The 23,944-nt window shown below is 32.6% G+C and overlaps 3 protein-coding genes and 1 long non-coding RNA gene across 6 annotated transcripts; 2 read left to right on the top strand and 2 right to left on the bottom strand.

The window, feature by feature from the left end:
• Window positions 1–213: 213 nt before the first annotated feature.
• On the bottom strand, window positions 214–4,204 carry LOC115884950. The gene is made up of 5 exons (XR_004050651.1): window positions 3,850–4,204; window positions 3,231–3,361; window positions 2,811–2,908; window positions 883–2,677; window positions 214–364 (listed from the first exon to the last, which is right to left on the bottom strand). It is a non-coding gene; the product is annotated as an uncharacterized LOC115884950 (long non-coding RNA).
• A 1,069-nt stretch (window positions 4,205–5,273) lies between these two features.
• Window positions 5,274–7,131, bottom strand: LOC115884835 (elongation factor Tu-like). Its single transcript, XM_030903534.1, has 5 exons — window positions 6,661–7,131; window positions 6,352–6,605; window positions 5,923–6,297; window positions 5,604–5,832; window positions 5,274–5,480 (listed from the first exon to the last, which is right to left on the bottom strand). The coding sequence occupies exons 1-5, from the start codon at window positions 7,028–7,030 to the stop codon at window positions 5,287–5,289; spliced, it is 1,422 nt and encodes a 473-aa protein (XP_030759394.1). The 5' UTR covers window positions 7,031–7,131; the 3' UTR covers window positions 5,274–5,286.
• On the top strand, window positions 6,923–9,795 carry LOC115884836 (ATP synthase subunit gamma, mitochondrial). Of its 3 annotated transcripts, none has more exons than XM_030903538.1 (5): window positions 6,923–7,049; window positions 7,621–7,828; window positions 7,884–7,989; window positions 8,047–8,366; window positions 9,199–9,795. In XM_030903538.1, exons 2-5 carry the CDS (start codon window positions 7,634–7,636, stop codon window positions 9,460–9,462), a joined length of 885 nt encoding a protein of 294 aa, XP_030759398.1. In that variant the 5' UTR covers window positions 6,923–7,049; window positions 7,621–7,633; the 3' UTR covers window positions 9,463–9,795. The 3 variants fall into 3 exon arrangements, with proteins under 3 accessions (XP_030759398.1, XP_030759395.1, XP_030759397.1); XM_030903535.1 differs by lacking the exon at window positions 6,923–7,049 and adding an exon at window positions 7,243–7,359; XM_030903537.1 differs by lacking the exon at window positions 6,923–7,049 and adding an exon at window positions 7,327–7,418.
• A 456-nt stretch (window positions 9,796–10,251) lies between these two features.
• LOC115884951 (two pore potassium channel protein sup-9-like) lies at window positions 10,252–22,933 on the top strand. The gene is made up of 6 exons (XM_030903670.1): window positions 10,252–10,465; window positions 14,370–14,587; window positions 16,855–17,136; window positions 17,372–17,490; window positions 21,335–21,526; window positions 22,802–22,933. The coding sequence occupies exons 1-6, from the start codon at window positions 10,339–10,341 to the stop codon at window positions 22,878–22,880; spliced, it is 1,017 nt and encodes a 338-aa protein (XP_030759530.1). The 5' UTR covers window positions 10,252–10,338; the 3' UTR covers window positions 22,881–22,933.
• The last annotated feature ends 1,011 nt before the right edge of the window (window positions 22,934–23,944 follow it).

Here is a 23,944-nt window from a genome sequence, read left to right as displayed (position 1 = left end):
AAAGCTGAATTTTCTCGGATTTGTATCAGGAGTACATAAAAGCGAAGAGGTAATCGTAGGTATTTTATATAAAATACTGCCTATTTCTGAACAACTTATTAAGCTGTTTAGTATTAAAATATATTATTTTTGTGATAATTAAAATACTTACTTTTTGTTCAGGATTAGACAGTATTCCTAGTATGTATATTTTGGTTTAATAAAACTCATTTATTATTAATTATTTTTTATTTATGTACATATTATATTTTATTAACAAAGAGTAATATAAAAAGCATATTAAAATCCAAGGTGTTGATGGGCATGCTGATGTCTATGTTGAGGTAAATAAATCTTCTGGCTACCCTTCTGGAAAGTCTTGGTTCTGTAAGGAAAATATAAAGAAATAATTAAATATTTGTTCACTGACAAGCTTTACTAAAAACTATAGTTTCTATAAATTTATTTTCATTTAATGGGGCATATAAAATATTATAAGACCTATAGAAATTTTCGTAATGTAGAGAACTTTTTTGATAGTAATACAAGGAAAAAACATGGTTAAGTGAGATGTACCTGTAACTAAGTTATATTAATTAAAATAATTGTTAAGAAAGTGTTAAAAGTTAAATTAAAAAAATAAGACGCATATTATAGGCAACTCTATATACAGTTAGAGGTATTTATAGTTGTCTAAAATTAAAAATTATGTAAATAATGTATGTTTAGTTGCCTAACCTAACGTAAATTGTGCGCCAAAATATTTTATTTGAAATTAATCATTTATAGCTACATATATTTTACAAAATACAATAATATTGGGTTCTTAACGTTAATTAACGAGGATATAACGTTAATTAACGTTATATTCAATTTAAAAATACATCTTTTAGGATAATTTACCTAAAATTATTTAGCTTCAATCCACTCTTGAATGTTGAATTTAATCAACCTAATGGCATCTTAAAAATGGTGGTTGAATTGAAGTGCAGCTGTTCCAAAAAATCATTGTTCCAAAGCAGTATATCCATAGCACAATATCCCATTCAATTATATCTCCCGAATTAAAAAAATGCATGAAAATAACTGACGCATCTAGAAAAGCCTCAGAAGAATGACACAAAAAATTATACACACACAATTATATACAATAAGAAAAGTAAGAAATAAAATCGATGAAAGAGTTTATAGAATTGATGAATCATGACATTCCCATAAGGTGAAATAGAAATATGATACACTGGAAAAAATGGCATGAAAATAAATAAGAAAAACGATAATTCTATACAGGCAATAGAAATGTTGGAATAAAAGTCTGAGAAGGCACCAATGACACCAAAAAATTATACAAATGTCTGAATAAGACAATCATTAGATAAGTGATGAACGATGATATTCCAGTAATAAAAAAAATATGGCTGACAAAAATTGTATAACAGGTAGACCAAAAGCAAGAGAAAAAAAATAAAGAAGTATCTGGTCAATAAGAACAAGAAAACTGACAAAAAATTATACTTCCTCTAATGCCTCCTCTAACGAATATCTTGTCAAAATATGACATCAAGCACATAAAGAAAAATCCCCCAGAGCATCAAGTTCGCCACCCCTCATCCGATTTAACCCTTGGCCGACGATTAAGCCTCACCAGTCAGTTCCCATCCCAGCTAAGCAGCCTCGTCTCGGGTCACCCTCGTCACCCATCGAGCGGACATCCACCGGGACCCCCTACAGGCGGACCCCCCTCATCATCTTCAATGTGTCCGATATCCCGTCCCCTGCCTCTTCGAGGGTCACGGAATACGTGCACGAAGAAGTCTCGGAGCTTGGGTGCCAGGTCGTATCCGGCCGAAGCCTCTAGCGTTAGAACACCTAGCTCGTAAACCAGAGGGTGGTGACTCCCTTGGGTACCTATGCATGCTACATAGGTCATCGATGGCCGAACATCAGGGTTAGGGGGTGACCCGGGCCTCCTCTTTTGCGGGGAGGCTAGCTATGATGCTCTGAAGTCGATGTCAATCAGGAAAATTCATTGGAAAAAAGGCTAGGAAAAACAGAAGTGACATCGTCTGTGGACAAGTCAGGTTTTTGAATAAATGGCGGATGCGCCAGGAAATGACCGATAATTAATCCTTATTTTGAGATTTTTAAGTGTGAAAAAATGACATAAAAATGTATCCATCAAAATTATCTACAAGGAATTACACAAGCAAAAATGTATTAGAAAAATAAAAGCATAAGAAATAATGCAAATAAAAGAAACTCATTGAAATACAGGCAATAGACTATTTTATAAAATTAAGAATCATGTTATTATTTCCACAATGGAGAAAATATGGGATTAAAGTTAACCAAAAATAACATGAAGTAGAATTCTAAGTAGATATTTTATCAAAAAAAATGAAGCGGCCAAAAGTCAAATTGGCCTAAATTAAAATAGATGGTCTGAATTTGACTATGATAATAAGGAATCATAAAAATGTAACTCAGAGAATCATTGGAATACGAATTTTTCTACTTAATTAAATTTAGAAATCATGAAATCCACTGATGAACATTAAAAACCAGTATAAACATATTTACCCAAAAGAAATAAAATGTTAAATATACTTAATACCTGATGAATTGTTTGTATTATTTGTGAAATGGATAAATGTACTGCCCTGGAATTGTCTGCATCCATTAATGTGTTGCACAAAATCTATAAAAAAATAAATAAATAAATAGTATTACCATTTCATCATAATTTATATCAACATATCTTTAAAAAATTCAAAAATATTTATTAGGTATTTATATATTCGATTAAAAAAAAAATTTAGTATAATATTTACCTAAAATTATTTAGTTCCTCTTCAATTATGAATTTCATCCTCATTCCACTGTTGAATGTTGAATTTAATCAGCCTGATGGGGATCTTGAAGATATTTTCTAAAATTGGTACATGATGGTATTATTTCCACAATAAAAAAATATGGGAGACAAATCAGGCAAGTAAACCAAAATCAACATTAATTAAAGTTCTAAGTAGATAGTATTCTACCAATAAAAAAGGAAGTGACCAAAAGACAAAAATTAGCCTAAATGAAAAATAATTTGTTGTAGCAAGTCCGTAAAAAAATATAAATGCTATAATAATTTTTTTTTATTTCATATTAAGATTTAATATATCTAAAAAAATAAGGTCAGTCTGTTAATAAACTATTTATTAATAGTTTATTAAAATTATTTTTAAATAATAAATTAAACTTACTTTTACTCACATAGTCGAAGAACAACTCGTAAACCAGAATGATGGCCAAACATCAGGATTATACAAGGGATGACCCAGATCTCTTCTTGTAGGTGCTGTTTATGTGCTGATGTGTATTATTAATAACGCTCCTAAAAAAGAAAATTATAATTATAGCATTATATTAAAACAATGCAAATTTGACATATGACGACAGCGTATAACAATTAAAAAACTATAAAACGTTTTTTTAGTCTGAAAGTATTATGTAACTGTAGAGAATGGGGGACACCTTTGAGTATAAACACTGATTTGTTCTAAAAGACATAGAAAATACTTGATTGCCTGTACAAACAAACACCAAAAAAATTATCTTTAGGAATAAAAACATGAAACTCTACCAAAGAAATAATGGCGGAAATAATACTTAAATATTTCTAAATATGAAGCAATATTCTAAGTAACTTTAATTTCATTGTACAATAGAGACATCACGGAATGTATATATATTTCCATATACTCGATTTTGAAAAAGGAAATTATGAAAATAAGAAAATATATCAGCTTTGAATGATGATGTAATTGAAATATTTGAAAGTGAAAAAATCTATAGAAAACAGACAAAGTAATGAGTACTTACATTTTCAGGGGATTAAACAGGCCTTAAGGAACAGAATAAACTCAAATAGTACACAGAAAAAGCACTTTTTCTATCAAAATATCAGTAATATTTAAGAGCGATATAACTTCACCCTAATAATAAGAACGGAAAATGTCTACTGTCAATGTTGTCAGATTGAACATATGTAAAATGGCCATTTTTTGCTGCATAAATAATACTGCGTCTAAAAGAAAATATATTATTTATTTTACTGAAACCCTAGTTTGTATTAAATGTTTGTTAGATTTATCATGATTTTGTAACGATCCAACTGATTTTAGACTGACAAAAATATTGATTTAGATTAGTTTCAGGACTCCATAGCAAAGAATATCTTAATACCCTAGAAGTCTCGTTTGGCATCAAAATCTGACCTGTCGATGGGGCCTCGCTTTGGCGAGCGAGGCCCCAACTTCGTGGAGCCTCGCTATTTTGCTCGGAATTGAACGAATAGACGCGCGGCGTTGCCTTGTTTTGTGTGTACTTTCTTGAATAGTTTTAAATTATAGTTTTAAATTTTATCTATTACCATAATCAGTCTTTCCGTTCTCCGCACTCCGCAGTTTACATATAATATTATCTTATATAATTCCCGTGTTACAGTTTTGGTTACCGTACTCCTCCGAAACGGCTTAACCGATTTTGATGAAATTTTATATGTATATTCAGTAGGTCTGAGAATAGGTAGTTATATATTTTTTATACCCTTAAATGATATATTTTATTTTATTTGGCTGTATGAACCCACCAGTAGAGCAATATTAAATATTAAAATATACAAAAATTAGCAAAGGACGTTAATTTTTAAGAAACAAAAATGAATTTTATGCTAAAGAATCCAACCGTTTATATCAAAAACGCTCAGGATTCAAGAAAAAGTATTCACACTAGTTTTATTATATCCTGTATACACTAATGCTGAATTTTATAGTTGTCTTTTACAGGAAAAAAATAGAGAATTTCAACAGTTTTTAAAAATAAACCGATTTATCATTGCACCAGGTAAAATGTACTCTTTGTTGTATAGAGGATATGATTGGAAATATTGAATCACAATGCCCCAAAATGGAATGTTGTATGAAAAACGCTCTTACTGATTTATACAGACAGAACATGTACGAAATCTCATAATACTTACAAAATAACTTAATATGGTCAAATAATGTAATTTCTTGTTTCTAGACTAAGATATATAACAAATTTAAAAGAATAGAACACAAATATGAATAGTTTTAGCTGTTTCAGAGTTTTTAATATTAGCTGTATATTTAGATCAACAAAATAGCTGAAATTTTACAGGTTTGTTTGGAAGAAATTGAACTTAATGCCAAACAAGTCAATGCCTGCAGTGTTATTTAGGGTTCTCTATATGAGAATGTAAAAATGAAATACTGTGTTTTAATAAAATCTTTTATTTTAATCTAATACTAATTTCCCTAAACTAGTGGTCATATTGACATCTGGCAATGTCTCAGTTACAATTCCAGTAGCCACAGTTATATTATTCTCCCTAATTGTAAATTGCTGACCAGAGGTCATAACCATTTTGTTTAAAAGTGTTAATTTTACTTTCCCATGTTCTCCAGGCATTATCATACTGATTCCATCATCTGATAAACAAATGATGAGAGAATTAGAAAATTATTCCTCAATAACTTCAGGATACAACAATAATATCATTTTAAATATTGTTAGGCGACTTTTCAAGTTTAATTACATTCACGGATGCTTACCCATATCAATTCTACAAGCTATGCTCCATGTTTTGCTAAATAACTGTTGACAGTATTTGCCTAGTATTGGTTTGGACCTGCCTCCTTCTGCTCTGGTTAAAAAGTAAATGCTAGCTTTAAACCTGTTGGTTAGCTGTTGACTACCTGGAGCGCATAGTAGCATGCCTTTTCGCACATCTTTGAGCTTTATACCACGAACCAAAGTACCGACATTCTCTCCAGCTTTTGCCTATGAAAAAAAAAACAGTTTTAGATTATGTATCCAGTATATAAAAAAAGTCTTGGTCCTTGTATTTTTTAGTCACATACACCTACTTACTTCTGGCACACTTTTTTTAAACACCTGTATATCAATCATGGTAGTTTTTAATTTCACATCAAAACCCAATAACTCTGCCTCTTTATTTTTGTGAATTACACCTCTACTAATAGTACCGACAAGAACTGTTCCTCGACCTGGTACAAGAAATGCATTATCAATTGGTAAAATAAATGGTGATTTATAGTCCCTTTCCGGGAACGGGATATATGAATCGATTGTATCTAATAATTTCTGTATAGATTTGCTTCCTATATCAGTATCAACACCTTTCAGCGCCTCTAAGGCTGAACCAAAGATAACAGGGCAATTACTACCATCAAATCCAAAATCTTCAAGAAGTTCCCTTATTTCCAACTCTACAAGCTCTAAAATCTGTTCATTTTTATAAACAGCTCGTTTGGTATTCAAAAAACAAATAAAACTTACCTCCATATCCACCAAGTCTGCTTTATTAACATAAACAACTATCTTTGTAATTCCTACTTGTTTGGCTAACAATAAGTGTTCCCTAGTTTGAGGCATCTGTCCATCAGTGGCTGCAACAACTAGAATAGCTCCATCCATTTGCGAGGCCCCAGAGATCATGTTCTTGATATAATCAGCATGACCTGGACAGTCTGTGTGAGCATAGTGACGAGTTTTTGTACTGTAACCAACATGGCATGCATTTATTGTTATTCCTACGATTAAAACAACGTTATTATAGCTATTTATTCGAAACAAATCGTTTCATACCTCTTGCTTTTTCTTCTGGGGCTCTATCAATCTCATCGTATGATATATATTTAGCTAATCCTTCTTTTTCTAAATATTTCGTTATGGCCGCAGTGAGAGTTGTTTTACCATGATCAACATGTCCTATTGTCCCTATATTAACGTGTTTCTTATCGCCACCTTCTTTCTGAGCTAGTTTTGGGGCCTCTTTTCCATAATACCTTTTTAAATTTGCCGCAACTGGTTTGATTTCGCGAGAAAATGCGAGGTTATGTCGCGCTTTTTGACAAACCTGACAAAAGGATGATAATTTTTTGTTCTCCGTCAAGATTAATTTTTGTTGTTGAGAAATTGCGAGTCCTAGGGTCCGGATTAAACTCACCGAAGGCATTTTTCCAATATTCTTAAAGGTAAAACCTTATTAAACTTAAATAAAAATTATAACATTTTTTACAACAATCTTCTTAACGCCTGCGCCTGATTTTACCAGCGTTGCCAAATTTTGTTTCGTAATCGAAAAATTAACTAAAAAGAATATTGTTTCTTTCAAGTTATTTGTTATATAAAACCTAAAGAATATGTACGACAGGGATATTCTAGAAAACTATTTAATTATTTATTGAATAATAAAAATAAATTACATAAATCGAAGCCTTTGACATTTGACCACCTGGCAACACTGGTGCACTTTCGGTCAGCCAGTCCGTGAAGTGGCAAAAGGTTAGTTTAGTTTGTGTTTAATTTTCTTAAATATTACTGCTTGTTTTTATTTCTAAAAGGTGTCTGCTTATTTATTATTCATTTCATTTTATAGCCAATAAAATAACGTGGGTATTTGCGTTTTACCCGAGCTTCTAAAGTTCATCTGATGGATACATAATCCATTACATAACTTACATAAAATTCCACATTCCATGGATAATTTGAACTTGATATACGCTTATTTACTGTAAAAGGAGATTAATAGTGATTTATTTTCAGAGGGTAACCGAAAATGTTGGGTCGATTCGGTACAGTGGTCACTGTGGTGGCCCAAAATGCTCCCATCCAGCAACAACAGAGGGGCATGGCCACATTAAAGGCCATCTCCATTCGTCTAAAGTCTGTTAAAAACATTCAAAAAATCACTCAGTCCATGAAGATGGTGTCAGCAGCCAAATATGCCCGTGCTGAACGTGAATTGAAACAAGTAATACATTTTCCTTGTGATTTAAAGACAAATAAAGTGAGTCTCTGTATTCCAGGTAAGACCTATCGGAGATGGAGCCAAACAATTCTATGAAAAAGCTGAAGTTGGTCCACCAGAAGCAATTCCAGAAAAGCTGGTTATTGCCATGACTTCTGACAGAGGTATTTCATGTCATATACATTTATAAGTTCTCTAATATGTAATTTATTGTAAAATAGGTCTTTGTGGTGCTGTCCATACATCCATTGCCCGTTATATTCGTAACGAACTGGCCAAGGACGACCAAAACATCAAAGTTGTGTGTGTAGGAGACAAGTCTCGTGCTATCTTGTCCCGTATTTATGGAAAGAACATTATTTTGGCTGGTAACGAAGTAGGACGTTTGCCACCTACTTTCTTAGATGCTGCCAAGTTGGCCGATGCCATTTTGAAAAGTGGTTACAAGTTTGGTTCTGGAGAGATCATTTACAACCGTTTCAAGTCGGTTGTGTCATACACTACTAGTACTCTGCCTGTTTTTAGCTTGGAATCAGTTTCAGTAAGTACTATTTGCAAAATATCAACTTTTTTATTAAAATTGTTCATAAAATTTTGAGGAACTATTCATATTTTTCTTTTTATTTCATTGTAAAAGATATTTTAACTTTTTTCATGAATTAATAATATAGTTTGCACAAAAAAGAGAAGATATGACAGATGAGACTGTCGTTATCTATCAGTTTAATTCAAAAGTAGACTATATTTTCTGTCACTTCTTGGTGTAGTCTGTCAAACTCTTAAAATTTGAATGATCTCTTAATTTATGCTTTCACTTAGATGAAACTGCAATTGTTTTTTTTTTCTGTCATAAGTAACAGGAACAATTCCTGTCATTAGTGACAGTTCCTAACGACAGTAATGACAGTTCGACTGTCACTAATGACAATTTCCGTCGTTAGTAACAATTCCTGTCAATAATGAAGAATCTTCGACCGAAAAAAACGGCGTCAGAGTTTGCTAGGATATCAAAATCACCTTCATTTTATACATATCATAAGATCGAAAAAGAACGGTGTCACAGATGGCTTTGAAACGAGGATCACTGTCATTTTGTATGTAAAATTATATGGGGAATGTCGTCGATCGTTATTTCGAAGCCAACTGGACGCGTACTTTTTTTCGGCCCTACTGTATATTATGGTAAATATCATCAATACTTAATTTCAAGTCAACTTGACGGCGTTTTTTTCCTTTCGATGATTTTAATAAACGACGTCTAGACATTGACCTCGCCAAAATTATCAGCGATTGTTATTTCCCAGCCTCTTTTACGCCGTTTTCTTCCTATTGTACAGTATAAAGGATACTGAGGTATTTTTATTCTCCTTTAGGCTGCCCCAAAACTGTCCATCTACGATTCTCTGGACGACGAAGTGATCCAGTCCTACCTTGAATTTTCTCTGGCCTCTTTGCTGTTCTACTCGATGAAAGAGGGCGCATGCTCCGAACAGTCGTCCAGGATGACAGCTATGGATAACGCCAGCAAGAACGCTGGAGAGATGATCGACAAACTGACGTTGACATTTAACAGAACCAGACAAGCTGTCATTACCAGGGAGTTGATTGAAATCATCTCTGGTGCCTCAGCTTTGTAAGCGGGCAACCCAGAAAACAGTCTGTATAATATGCTAGTTATGTAACCACCAATATCCTCAGAAATGTCCCATTAAATATTAAGTCTCAAATATTTTTGTTCTTTTTTCGAAAAAATAAAATAAAATTAATACTAAAACTGATGTAATGCAAGTAATATTTTTTGGAAAGTATATTTGAGTGAAGGTGAATGGAGAAGAATAGTAAGCCCAAAGTCTCTAATAACATCTAAGAGTTTTTTTTTTGTATTCATGTTTACTTCTATATACTTAGGTGAAAATTATGTAAAATAAATGGCGAAAATAAAGGTACTAATATAATATGAAAAAAGGTTATTTTTGTAGTTTTATTTATTTAAAAAAAATCTTGATTGCTTCTCCTTTTTTACCCAATCCTGTTTTTCCTATATTTTTATTATGAAATAGCCTTAGCAAGCGGCTGCGTCCTCATAAAATTGAAATTTCTTATATTCTCTTTACTAGAATTTCCAAAAGTTGCCTCTAAGTACTCACTTTCATCGCTTAATGACCTCTGCGCACAATTTTAAACTTATTGGATAGATTTAGATTATTCCTGTACAGCATTCACCCCTCATTTCACCCTCTTAACTCAATTAAGTCACCTTAGTGATCCAATTATGTCACCAAGTTCATACTCATAAAGCAGATTTTAACAAATTTTCATGCAAGCCATTTTTATTTAACTCGATTTTCATTTAGACGAAATATTTACTCTTTAAACGCACCCTGTATATTAATCTGGATGCAACATCCAGCCTCCACTGCGCAGCTGTATCGATTTTCCGGAATCTGGACGTAAACAGTATCCAGATTTTTATCCAAGAGATTTATTTTAACTTTATTTTTTAAATAAATATAATGAAAAGACAAAATGTGAGGACGCTGTCCCTGGTTGTGACTACATTTACCTATTTGCTGATCGGAGCTGCTGTTTTTGATGCTTTGGAGTCCAAAGAAGAAGAAAAAAGGGATATGCTCTTAAGAGGTACTTTTATTTATTTTTGTGGAAATATTATGTGTAAGTCACTATTAAAAAAGGAGAATTACCTACATAAAAATATATCAGTTATAAATCTACTTACACGCTTAAATGAAAATAACAATAGTTATTTTACCGAGATAGCTATTAGCCGTATTAGCTAAAATATACCAGGAAATATTTTACAAAGAAATAAGTAGATAGTATACGGGGTGGTCCGAACTGTATTTTGGAACTTCGGCAGCATATTCCGCAGTAAAAATATAACTTTCCGTGATTTTGTACGTAAAAATGTCTCTTGGTAAAAATCGCCACGAGTAATGGTTCTCGAGATATTTGGAATCGAAATTATCAATACCTGTCATCATTGACATAAATTAAACCATTGCCTGGAAACTTATATGGTGAAATTTTGATAAAATAATTTAGTACTCACTAAAAACACGGTACGTCGCTAGTGGTAGGAAAAATAATTTTTAGAGGTTACTAGTTTATTTGGTTGCCTGGGATATGCATATACAGGGTGTTTCCTAATTAATCTAAAAAATAAAAAATCGTTAGAAAACGGCTTAAGACGGGCTCTTAATAAGTATATTTATTTTTTTCTCAGCAACCGTTTGATGAACAAGAAAAACTCAAAAGATCAATTTTGTTGAAAAAGGATGGCCAGTCAAGAAAAAAATATATTTTCTTTAAAAAAGCAGTAGTGTACCATTTATGTTAAGCAAAATATCGATTTTTTTTAATTTTTAACACCCTGTAGATCAGAAAGGAAGTACTTTAGACCCAATGGTTATATAAAAATTGTTTTAAGAAGACATGAGGAATCACACCACAATTTTTTAGACTAATTAGAAAAAACCCTGTATATTGTCAACTTGACAATGATTGTTGATAAATCAAAAAATACCTTTTCTGTGAAAAAAGCCCGATTTTCGCAGGAAAAATTTTGGTTTTTATTGAATTTCGGCCTACGTCTGCATATACCGGTATGTTTTTTAATATTCTTATCTATCTAAATTTTAAATATCATAGTCAGAAATAGTTTTATTATTTATTAACTGTAAAAATGGTATACTTATAAGTTTTGCCAAATATTGTGATTTACTTTTTACCTTGTAGTCAAAATTTATATTTAATAAACTGTAAAATATATATATTCTTATGTTTTATTAAAGTTACTTTGATATACTAATATATCAGTGTAACTTTAAAACTAAATCCTTTGAAATCAAATATAAACATAAAAAATATTTACAGCAGAAAAGGCGAAGGCGCTGGGTTAAACGTAGTCTCTACTAAGAACACGGAGGGGCGCTTTGACCCAAAATTTTACTATTAAGTTTCATATCTATCTTAATAGAAGATTATTTTCTTTTATCTATGAATTAAACATGTTGACTAAATAGTTATTAGACTGAAATCATAATTTTGAAATGTTTTTGAGCCAAAAGTTCAACAGAAACTGTTTTATCATCATTTTTTCGCAGAAAAATTTATGATTAATTTAAAAAAATAAAAAGTTCCCAAATTTATCATTTCAATCAAATAACTATCTAATCAACACGTTTATTTTTTGTCAATAATGATATGTATTGACTGTTTCCATTCTAAATATCTTGGGAAAGGTTGATCGTAGCGATTTTTACCAAGAGACATTTTTTACGTCAAAAATCACGGAAATTTATATTTTTTCACTCAGTAGTTTTATACAGGTACGGGCGAAAAGTTATTACTCTTCAAAACAGCTAAAACACAAGTAGGTAGCGCCCCCCACAAATAGGATTCATATTCACATCAAAATCAAATTTCTCATGTCAAAAAACTCCCAGACACCAATTTTCATCCAAATATTGATGTTACTTCAGAAATTATTTGAAAAAAATCGAAATCAAAATGAAATTTTTACACCCTGTATCTCCGAAACTAATTAGTTTTAGGCATATAACATAAAAAAATTATATTGATAATGGGTATACCATTTAAAAAAATCATAAGTTTCAGTCATATTTCAAGAATGATATCTAATAATAATAATAATAGCTCCCGTAAATAGTGTTTAACGCCTTGGGAGTTAATAAGAATGATATCTAATAATAAGAATGATCTAGTTACGTTACTGTATTCTACGTAAGAAACTTTATAAGATTCAGTTTTCACCTTTTCAATAAGTTATAAGATAAGCGAGATCGAGGGGAGTCAAAAAAATGCAAAAATTTCAAATTCGCCCTGTATATCAGGAACTAAGAGGGTTAGGACAAATCTGTGTGTATCATCTTTAGTTTCATAAAAAAGTAGCATAGTCATATAAAACCGCATCTTTGTACCTCTACTCATAAACGAGAAACTCTGCAAAACACACGAAAACTAATATCGGTGTCTGGAGCTCAATTTTTATCAAAAACATGATGAAAACCGCATATCGATATCTGTTACCGTTTCGGAGTTACGGGATGTTTTTCAAAAATGTGCATTTTTAACAAATCGCTGTAACTTTTTTGCTATGGAAAATTTTGTATTTTTATGCAAACATTTCCGAAGCATCTTTTTACGTAGAATTTAATAGTTTAAGTATAATTTTTTTAAAATTAGTAATCCAAGAGTTATCAACAGAAAAATTTATTTTTTAATTGGGATACCCTGTATATTTTTAATTAAATAAGAAGAACTTAAAATTACCTTTCCAAAAATATAGCACACTTGATATTTTGCTATACTCCTCTTAGAAATACAGAATTTTTTAAAGTTCGCCACTTCTAACTAGTAGGCTTTGGACTTACTTTGGATTTGTTTTTGATGATCGGCCCCTAATGGAACTCGAAAACATATTTTTTCAGCAAGATGAGGTATCGCCTCAGAACGCTGAAGTTATCAGCAAATTTTTGCAGCCAATTTCGAGAATAATTGAATAGCTAACCAAGATCCCAGCCGTTGGCCATCGAGGCCGCCGAGCTCGGTGCCTATAGATTTTTACCTTTGCGGAAGAATAAAGGTTTTTATTTTAAAATTGCCCGTATAATCTAGACAAGAATTAGAAGTGCTAAGTACTTCTAATTCTTCTCGGCAGAGCTTCTCGGTTATGCGAGGGTAACTTTTATCCCCACTGACTTAATGAATTCCGCGAGAAATGTTCCAAAACGGGGTCCCATCTGTCCATAACAAAGACGGTCGACATGTCGAACAAGTGTAGCAAAATCTCATGTCTTGGTTTGCTATTAATTTTTATTGTTATTAGATATAGTTTAAATGTGATGATGTTGTTAAATATAATTTAAATTGTTATAAAATTTTGCATCTCTCACTGTAAATATTATTTTTGTTTTAACAGCTACCACAAGGAAGATTTTTTTTGTATTACAGCCGGCGCAGTTCAAAGCCTACTTATTCAAAGTGGGCGAATTTTTAAAAACTCTATATCTCGAAAGGGAATCAAGCAAAATATCAAGTATGCTATAGTTTTGGAAAGGTAATTTTAAATTCTTTTCAATGAATTAAAAATATACAGGGTGTCCCATATAAAAAAATAATTTTTTGTTGATAATTCTTAAATTGTTAATTTTAAAAAAATTATACTCAAACCATTAAATTCTACGTAAAAAGGTGCTTTGGAAATGTTTTCATAAAAATACAAACTTTTCCATAGCAAAAAAGTTACAGCGATTTGTTAAAAATGCACATTTTTGAAAAACACCCCGTAGCTCTGAAACAGTAACAGATATCGATATACAGTTTTCACCAACATGTTTTTGATAAAAATTGAGGTCCAGACACCGATATTAGTTTTTGTCTATTTCCTATAGAAAAGGGTGTTTCCCTTTAAAAGCGTCCAATTTGACCCACCCTGTACATCATATTTGAAGCAAAAAATACAACAAAGACATTTACTAAATTCACAAATTATTAATTTCAGTTTCTTCAAACTCGCTCAAAGCAAAATACAACATCACGGAGGAAGATTACAAGATGATAGAGCTGATGATAATAGAGTACAAGCCCCACAAAGCGGGACCCCAATGGAAATTCGCCGGATCTTTCTATTTTGCCACTGTAGTCTTGGCTATGATTGGTTACGGCCATTCTACTCCTGTTACAGCTGGTGGGAAAGCATTTTGTATGGCATATGCCATGGTAAGAGAGAGTTCTTAGATCTTATACCCGTTTTTCTCTCTCAATATTTTACGTTCTTACTGGATTCTGGATTCCGTGTGGATTACAGATCTGTGTTCTTTCTAACACACAACTCATCATATAGTCCCAGGGCTTTTACAAAAGCCAGTATATGAGACGGTTTTATAGAAAGTAGTTCCCAGTATGCCAGTACTGGCTCTGGACTAGGATAGGATTCTTATGATCCTTGCCTTGCTAGTTCATCGGGCTTTTCATTGCCTTGCCTTAATAGTATAATAATAACCAGTCTTTATTGTAATCCATACATAAATTAGGAATCACAAAAAATTAAGTTGAAGCACTGCTTCCCATCTTAACCTATAATTTAGTTGTGTATCTTTCTGCTGGAGTTCCAAGTTCATTCGGACATTCCCACACTAATCTCGACAGAAATTGATATATTAGAGCATCTAGATAGACTTCAAAAATAACATCCTCCTCCTCCTTCCTATTACTCTATAAGAGTACGGTGACATTATGATATCGCATTTATTGTGTCTCTCCATGTTGTTCTGTCTTGCGCAGCAGTACTGGCCTCGTGAAGACTATGACCTATTATTGTTTTCATTTGGTCCACCCAACGGTTTGGAGATCTCCCTCTAAGACGTTTCCCGTTCACTTTTCCCTCCACAATTAGTTTTTCTAGGCCATCGGTGTTCCTGGATATATGGCCAAAGTATGACGTATTATTGATATAGATAGTCTAGATTCGATATTCAGTTGTTCTAGTATTGAAATATTTGTACGGTGAACTGTGTACGGTATTCGCAGCATCCGTTTATATCACCACATTCCACAAGCATGGATTTTACGTTTCATTGCCAACTTCAATGTCCAGGTCTCTGAGGCATAAGTGGCAATGGGGAAAATTAGGGCTCTTAGTAGTCTGAGTTTGTTGCTAATTGAAATGGCTGAATCTTTCTATATTTTATTGAGTTTGGTAATGGAATTACGTGCTATACACAGTCTTCTCTTGATTTCTGCGTCACATCCTCCTATATTGATCTACAACTTCGAAACCTGCCACTTCTGTTGTATTCGTGGGTTCTCGATCGATAATCATTAATTTAGTTTTAACCCATATCTCTCGCTGATCACCTCTAATTTGTGCATAATCGATTTTAATTCATTAGCGGAGGATGCGAGTATAAGTGTATCATCTGCGTACCTTAAATTCGTTACTTGTTTACCGCCAATAGTGATACCGCCGTTGTAGTCTTCCATAACTTCCCTCATTATAGATTCGCCACATATATTGAAGAGTAAGGGAGATAAAATGTATCCATGGCGCACTCCCGCCTCCAAGTCAAATGCATCTGAAATGGTGTTATTTACTCTTACTTTTCCTCTGCTGTTCTCATACAGACCTCGGATCAGCTGGATAAGGTGTTGAGGGACTCCCATGTTTTCTAGTACAGACCAAAGTTTGCTCCGCTTAATTCAATCAAATGCTTTGCTGTAGTCCACGAAACACAGATGAGTCGGGATGTTAAACTCATACGCTTTCTCGATAATTTGTCGGACGTTTAATATTTGCTCTTTAGTACCTTTGCCGGGCATGAAACCTGTTTGCTCTTCAGATATTTCTTTTAGAATAAAGTATTTTAGACGGCTATTGATCATGTGTAGCAGTACTTTGCTAGTGTGATTGATAAGCGCTCTCGTTCTATAATTAGCGCAGTCAGTGGGCAGCCTTTCTTGAAAAGTGGTATAAACAGTGATTCACACCATTCTAACGGCCATCTACCAGATTCCCTTATGATAGAGCATAGTTTGTGGATGATTTCTGTATCTAGCTCTCCCATCGCCTTTATAATTTCGCCTGTAATATTATCCACACCAGGTGCCTTTGAGCTCTTTAATGATTTAATAGCTTTTTTTTTATTTCAGTCTTCATTATGGCTGGTTCTTTTTCTATATTAAGGGCGAGTGTATGCGAATTAGCTGGTTCAAGGTTTTTATATAGCTTCTCTCGACCAATATTGTTTCCATACTTCAGCTATACCTTCTGGATTTGTCACCGTCTCAGTTTTATTATTTCTTATTATCTGTGTCCGTGGTTTGAATTCCCTAGCGAGGTACCTAACCTTGTCATATAGCTCACGCGTTTTATTATTGTTTGCATGGTCTTCCAACTCTTTACATATTCTTCCAATGTGATCATTTTTGTCCTTTCAACAAAAAGAACATACATTTCATAAGAATACTAAAAATTCTTCCATTTTCAGATAGGTATTCCTTTGGGTCTGATCATGTTTCAAAGTATCGGTGAGCGTTTGAACAAAGCGGCGTCAATCATAATCAGACAAATTAAGAAATATATGAAGTGTCACAAGGTAGAAGCCACTGAAATGAACTTGATGTTCGCCACAGGAATGCTATCAACTATCATCATCACCACTGGAGCAGCCGTTTTTTCTCGATACGAGGGATGGACATATTTTGACAGTTTTTACTATTGCTTCGTCACGTTGACTACCATAGGATTCGGAGATTATGTAGCGTTACAGGTAAAAATAAAACTTATTTTATATTATTATTGCTAGGACACAAGACACAAACTATCTAAAGTCTGTCCAACGAATCAAGGAAGATTTCGACAGACAACATCCAACAAAACACACAAAATTCCGTTTATTCCACTGTCATGGATCCTATTGTTGGACAGATAGCTACCTGTATCATTGTGCATAGGGCGATAATACTCGTATGAATGACTTAAACCAACTGTACATATATTTTCAGAACGACAATGCTCTAATCAACAAACCTGGATACGTCACACTTAGTTTGGTCTTTATACTGTTTGGTTTAGCAGTGGTTGCGGCCAGTATCAACTTGCTCGTATTGAAATTCATGACAATGTAAGTAAGAAAAATAATTCGAATTTTTATACATAAAAAAAACATAAAATACGCAGAAATAATCCACTATTGTAATCGCAAAACATTTTCCGATGCACGTCATCAATCATATCGTCATTGACACTAAAGTCTATAAACCTGACTAAATGAAATTTTAGCGAAAATGTTTTTTAATTTGTTGTATAATTTAAGATACCGAGCAGCTCTTCATTTTACTTTATAGAACAAATTATTGTAACAGATATTATATTTAGATTAAAGCTGCAAAAATTATTTTTAACCGAATTTTATTATCGCTATTATGTTGGTCACATTGCGCCGCGATCAGCAATTGCTGTCCTCCATTCGCGAATTTCAAGTTCCAGAGCTTTACGCCCTGGGCGCGTAAAGCCATTTCCCCGTGCAGTACAACGCCTGGTTCTTATGACCGGTGTTGTGCCGGTATGGAGAAAGACATATTAAAAATACTCTAGGCTGAGACAAAACCAAGTACAGTACAACGCGGTCGTTATGTTTTATGTTAAATGAAAAAATTGGGATTGTGTTTGGTCTAGGATAAAGTTTTAAAAATATCTTACCTTTTTCGAGGAAAATTGCTAATATTTTTTATTTGCTACTCGCTTATCAAATGGTTGGTGAACTTTTACCTAATTGCAATACGGATTTTATCAAGATCCTACATTTTCGCGGTTTATAAATAGAAACATAAACATAATAATATAATTATTGCTGGGTACTTTTTTTGATAAAAAAAACAATGCCTCGTCGTCGTTGCTGTTAGTTTCTCAGTTCGTCGTTGCCGTCTTAGTTTATCAGATACGGGGTTAACTTTAGACCTCATTTGTCGAGATCCGAACATTAAAGTTATTCAGAGGGGCGTGTTTGATTTTGTATTAAAACATAATGTTTTTGATCAAAATGTAATATCAAATACGACTATAATATAAATGTAGGTATCTTGTATAAAATAGCCCTCTACTCGATCGTCAAGGCCTGAAATGAAAACCATGTTGTTAATATTTTTTGAAAAAAAAAATGTTGTGCCTGACATGCCAAAAGAAGTTTTTATTTTAGAAATTCTCTAATGTTTGCCTGAGAACCACGATAAGAATAATCCACTTACCAAAAGATGCTCAGTTTGGTATATTCGTACACCCTAATCAACAACTAGGTAGTATATAAAAATACTTAAAACTATCAAACAATTACACAAACAGACAGGGGCACAGGCACAGCAAGGCTTTTATCCAATGACCTAGCTCTAAAACCGCAAAAGAACTGCTAATGCTGAGCAGGAATAAAGTGCGGATTACAACAGGCCTCTTGACAGGACACATGGCTGTCAGGTATTACCTGAACAAGCTCAAACTGTATCAAGGAAATCTTTGCTGCAGATTCTGCGAAAATGATCCTGAAACAGCGGAGCACATAATATGTCACTGCGAGGCTCTGGATCGCAAGCGACACTTTTTATTTGAGAAAGCTAGACTAGAACGGAAGGAACTATGCTCCCCCATCCTATCAAGGTTCTGCATAAGTTAGTGCAGGTTACAGGGATAGGAGAATGGGTGCAGATATACGGACAAGGAGACAAACACAATAGGCCTCACAGGTCGCAGTGTTTCCGGCAGAGGACGGCCCCTTGTTCTGGAAAAAAACATTACACAAAAATCATTAAAAGAAAACGGAAATTAACCTACGAGAAAAATGACAGCAGAATTATGAGTGCGTTGCGACGTTGTCATTTACTCCGATAATGCATACAGATTTAATACACACCATATTAAGTTTAAGCATTTTTGATGTAATATAATTTTTCGCGACGCGTGTTGAATTGCACTTGGGAATGTCCTATTTAAAAACGCGTATCTCAAGACATTGTCAAGTGCATTACAGCGCGATGTTGTGTTGTACTGCACGGGAGAATGGCTTTACGCCCCTGGGCTACTCAGAACGGTTCTGAAAGGAGCTGTGCGCGTTAGCTTGGTGCCTCCATATGGCGCGGAACAGTTCTGAACTTTAGACTCAATTGAATGGAGTGAGAGTATGGCGTTCTTGAACAGTTCAGAGCTGCACAACTGCGTGAATGGAGGACAGTAAATGTTGTCCATTATTATTTGACAATTATCCTAGTGTCAGTCATTATTTTGTACAATATCGTGTTGTTGAATCTTTGGGAGTAATTCTCGTTTTTTGGTTATTTTCATAGTCTTTTTTTAAAAATCGTACTTTTAAGCACAAACAGTTCTTTTAAGAACTAAATTTTCAAGTTTTTGTATTGCATTTCTTGAAACTGTGGGTTGAAAATATGCCGAAACATTGAAACCGTCGAAGCAAAGAGCTTTTACCTTCCCCGATAAACTATTTTGAACGAGAACATGACAATAAAGGTCCTTTATTACAATAGATAAAAGAAAATAATCTTCTCTTAAGATAGATATGAAACTTAATAGTAAAATTTTGGGTCAAAGCGCCCCTCCGTGTTCTTAGTAGAGACTACGTTTAACCCAGCGCCTTCGCCTTTTCTGCTGTAAATATTTTTTATGTTTACATTTGATTTCAAAGGATTTAGTTTTAAAGTTACACTGATATATTAGTATATCAGAGTAACTTTAATAAAACATAAGAATATATATATTTTACAGTTTATTAAATATAAATTTTGACTACAAGTTAGAAAGTAAATCACAAGATTTCATAAAACTTATAAGTATACCATTTTTACAGTTAATAAATAATAAAACTATTTCTGACCATGATATTTAAAATTTAGATAGATAGAATATTAAAAAACATACCGGTATTTGCAGACGCAGGCCCAAATTCAATAAAAACCAAAATTTTTCACAGAAAAGGTATTTTTTGATTTATCAACAATCATTGTCAAATTGACAATATACAGGGTGTTTTCTAATTAGTCTAAAAAAATGTGGTGTGATTCCTCATGTGTTCTTAAAACAATTTTTATATAACCATTAGGTCTAAAGTACTTCCTTTCTGATCTACAGGGTGTTAAAAATTAAAAAAAAATCGATATTTTGCTTAACATAAATGGTACACTAAAGCTTTTTTAAAGAAAATATATTTTTTTCTTGACTGGCTATCCTTTTTCAACAAAATTGATCTTTTGAGTTTTTCTTGTTCATCAAACGGATGCCGAGAAAAAAATAAATATACTTATTAAGAACCCACCTTAAGCCGTTTTCTAACGATTTTTTATTTTTTAGATTAATTAGGAAACACCCTGTATATGCATATCAAAGGCAACCAAATAAACTAGTAACCTCTAAAAATTATTTTTCCTACCACTAGAGACATGCCGTGTTTTTAGTGAGAACTAAATTATTTTATCAAAATTTCACCATATAAGTTTCCAGGCTTATTACTCTTTTTTCATATAAATTTCCAGGCTTTATTACTCTTAACTGCAGTCAGAAAAGTAAGTTTGATTGATACGCACATTATACCACTTTCAAAGTTAGTTTTTATTAAACTCTGTGATTATTAGTTTGTGCATTAATGTCCCTCTTACTTGTTATTACTACTTATGGCGCTGTAAAATGTACATCAATAAATAAATAAATAACCCATAATAACGCTTAGAATAATCTTCATAATGGACTAGTTTTTGCCAATTTCTAATAAGTAAAATAAGCTATAAAACAAAGTCACTTTTAAATTAAGATTCATCTCATAAATCCATCACAATCTGTCAGCGCTGTCGCCATCCCTTGTCACTCAAAATTGATCACGTGCATCGGAAATTGTTTTGCTATTACCATAGTTATATCATAACGTATGTTAAATAATAAAATTATTAATATATGATGTAAACTTTTTACAGAGGTCCAGAAGAAAGTAGGAAAGACGATCAAGATCTGCAATCATCCTCGCATCACGTTTTTGCTTTAGAGGGTGAAATGATGAACGTTAATGGAAAGCTATTGGCAGGACATACGTTCATTGAAGACGATTTTGATCAAACGTCTGTCTGTTCTTGTAACTGCCTCGGATTGAATCACCCAGATAATGAAAGGTAAAACAAAATAACCAATCACATTGATAAGAATTGTCTTTTGTGACAGTTGTACAGGGTGGGTCAAATTGGACGCTTTTAAATGGAAACACCCTTTTCTATAGGAGATAGATGAAAACTAATATCGGTGTCTGGAGCTCAATTTTTATCAAAAACTATAGAAAATTTTGTATTTTTATGAAAACATTTCCAAAGCACGTTTTTACGTAGAATTTAATGGTTTAAGTATATTTTTTTCAAAATTAATAATTTAAGAATTATCAACAGAAAAAATTATTTTTTATAAGGGACATCCTGTATATTTTTAATTCATTGAAAAGAATTTAAAATTACTTTTCCAGAAATATATCACACTTGATATTTTGCTTGATTGCTCTTCGAGATATAGATTTTTAAAAATTCGCTCACTTTGAATAAGTAGGCTTCGAACGGCGCCGGCTGTAATGCAAAAAAAAATTAGCTGTGGGCAGCAATTAAAATGAAAATAATATTTGCAATGAGAGATTCAGAATTTTATAACAATTTAAACGATATTTAACAACATCAACACATTTAAAGTATATCAATAACAATAAAAATTCATAGCAAACCAAGACATGAGATTTTGCTATAGATGTTCGACATGTCGACAGCTTATTCTCTAAATTGGCTGCAAAAAATTTCTGATAACTTCCGCGATCTGAGGCGGTACCTTGTCTTGCTGGAAAAATTTGTTTTCGAGTTCTATTGGGGGTATTACCATAAATAAGGGGTCCAAAGCCTACTAGTTAAAAGTGGTGAACTTTTAAAAATTCTGTATTTCGAAGGCGACTATAACAAAATATCAAGTGTACTATATTTTTGGAAAGGTAATTATGTTCTTGTCAATGAATTAAAAATATACAGGCTGTCCCTTATAAAAAATAAATTTTTCTGTTGATAATTCTTAAATTATTAATTTTAAAAAAGTTATACTTAAACCATTAAATTCTACGTAAAAAGGTGCATTGGAAATGTTTTCATAAAAATACAAAATTTTCCATAGAAAAAAAGTTACAGCGATTTGTTAAAAATGCGCATTTTTGAAAAACACCCCCTAACTCCGAAACGATAACAGATATCGATGTGCGGTTTTCACCATCATGTTTTTGATAAAAATTGAGCTCCAGACACCGATATTAGTTTTCGTCTATCTCCTATAGAAATAGGTGTTTCCCTTTAAAAGCGTCGAATTTGACCCTCCCTGTACCGTATATTCTTGGAAATAATCACTACTAATTCACTTTTCATTTATAGGTTACTTTTCGAAGGTTGTTATCACCCATCAAACATTGTATTAAACTCAACATTGTCTACAAAACGCGCATCAGTGTGACATTATCCCCAAAAATTATAAATAAGCTAAATATCAAAATTATCTAATTATTTTGTATTGATATGTTATAAATAAAATGAAATACTTCAAAATTTAAGAGGATTTTTTTATCTGACTTGATGTCATTTTAAAATTTTAAGTTTTTTACAGATACATCCTTAGACTGTGTGAAGTTCAATTTAAGTTGGAATCTCCAAAATTATTTTTCACCCGTTTAAACAAGCGCCAAAAAATTATGACGTCACTTATGCGCATTTAACGTGATAAGCAATAGATGGCGTCACTAAAGAATAATATTTTTAGCGTATCTATCACTACCAATAGAATTCACGTATTTTTTTTAATTTTATTAAGTTTCTCTAAATAGGATGTCATGTCAAAAGCGAATACTGAATTTCAAATATTACAATTTGATTATTTTTTTTATTATAGACTAAAATAAAAAAATGTGACTATCATTAAAATCTCTTCAAAAAAAGTCCTATGGGTATTTCGCCACTGTAAGAAAATCTACAAAACATAATTACATATACCTATATCTTGCCTATATCCACAAGTTGCGCGAAAGAGTTTTGATTGCATTGGTTTCAACTATGCGGAGGGGGTTAATCTTTTTTTGTTATATTATATTAAAAAAAGATTAACCCCTCCGCAAAGAAGTTATATAGAGACTATTTATAACCACTAAGTTGCACGAAAGAGTTTTGATTGCATTGGTTTAACTTCTTTGCGTAGGGGTTTAATCTTTTTTTGATATAATATAACAAAAAAAAAAGATTAACCCTCTCCACAGAGAAGTTGTAACTAATGCAATCAAAACTATTTCGTGCAACTTCGTGGTTATAAATAGTTAGATCTCGTTGGTAAAATGGCAGTTATGGGAAGGAGCCGTTCCTCTGGCGACCGCCTTTCGTAATCCCAGAATGAGCGAAAAAAACGCGAACCTAACAAAATATGTGCTAGAAAACCTTAAAAATATAAGAAATTAAGAAAAATTCGATGCTGAAATAATTTTTCGTTTTTCTGAAAAACGGTAAGAGACCGCCAGAAAAAAGTTCAGATTC

Source organism: Sitophilus oryzae, unplaced genomic scaffold (genome assembly GCF_002938485.1).
Source record: "Sitophilus oryzae breed Bouriz unplaced genomic scaffold, Soryzae_2.0 scaffold_358_pilon_pilon, whole genome shotgun sequence".
NCBI classification, from domain to species: Eukaryota; Metazoa; Arthropoda; class Insecta; order Coleoptera; family Curculionidae; genus Sitophilus; species Sitophilus oryzae.
Note: the sequence above shows the minus strand (reverse complement) of the source record. Positions and strands in the feature narration are given on the sequence as shown.

Excerpts from the sequence above, each read along its gene's own strand:
- LOC115884835 (XM_030903534.1), bottom strand. The coding sequence starts at position 7,030 with ATGCCTTCGGTGAGTTTAATCCGGACCCTAGGACTCGCAATTTCTCAA. Across the intron at positions 6,298-6,351 it reads CAGACTTGGTGGATATGGAG|ATTTTAGAGCTTGTAGAGTT; the intron begins GTAAGTTTTATT and ends AAAAATGAACAG. Across the intron at positions 5,833-5,922 it reads TTAAAAAAAGTGTGCCAGAA|GCAAAAGCTGGAGAGAATGT; the intron begins GTAAGTAGGTGT and ends TTTTTTTCATAG.
- LOC115884836 (XM_030903538.1), top strand. The coding sequence starts at position 7,634 with ATGTTGGGTCGATTCGGTACAGTGGTCACTGTGGTGGCCCAAAATGCT. Across the intron at positions 7,990-8,046 it reads TGCCATGACTTCTGACAGAG|GTCTTTGTGGTGCTGTCCAT; the intron begins GTATTTCATGTC and ends ATTGTAAAATAG. Across the intron at positions 8,367-9,198 it reads TTAGCTTGGAATCAGTTTCA|GCTGCCCCAAAACTGTCCAT; the intron begins GTAAGTACTATT and ends ATTCTCCTTTAG.
- LOC115884951 (XM_030903670.1), top strand. The coding sequence starts at position 10,339 with ATGAAAAGACAAAATGTGAGGACGCTGTCCCTGGTTGTGACTACATTT. Across the intron at positions 14,588-16,854 it reads TTTGTATGGCATATGCCATG|ATAGGTATTCCTTTGGGTCT; the intron begins GTAAGAGAGAGT and ends TTCCATTTTCAG. Across the intron at positions 17,137-17,371 it reads GAGATTATGTAGCGTTACAG|AACGACAATGCTCTAATCAA; the intron begins GTAAAAATAAAA and ends ATATATTTTCAG.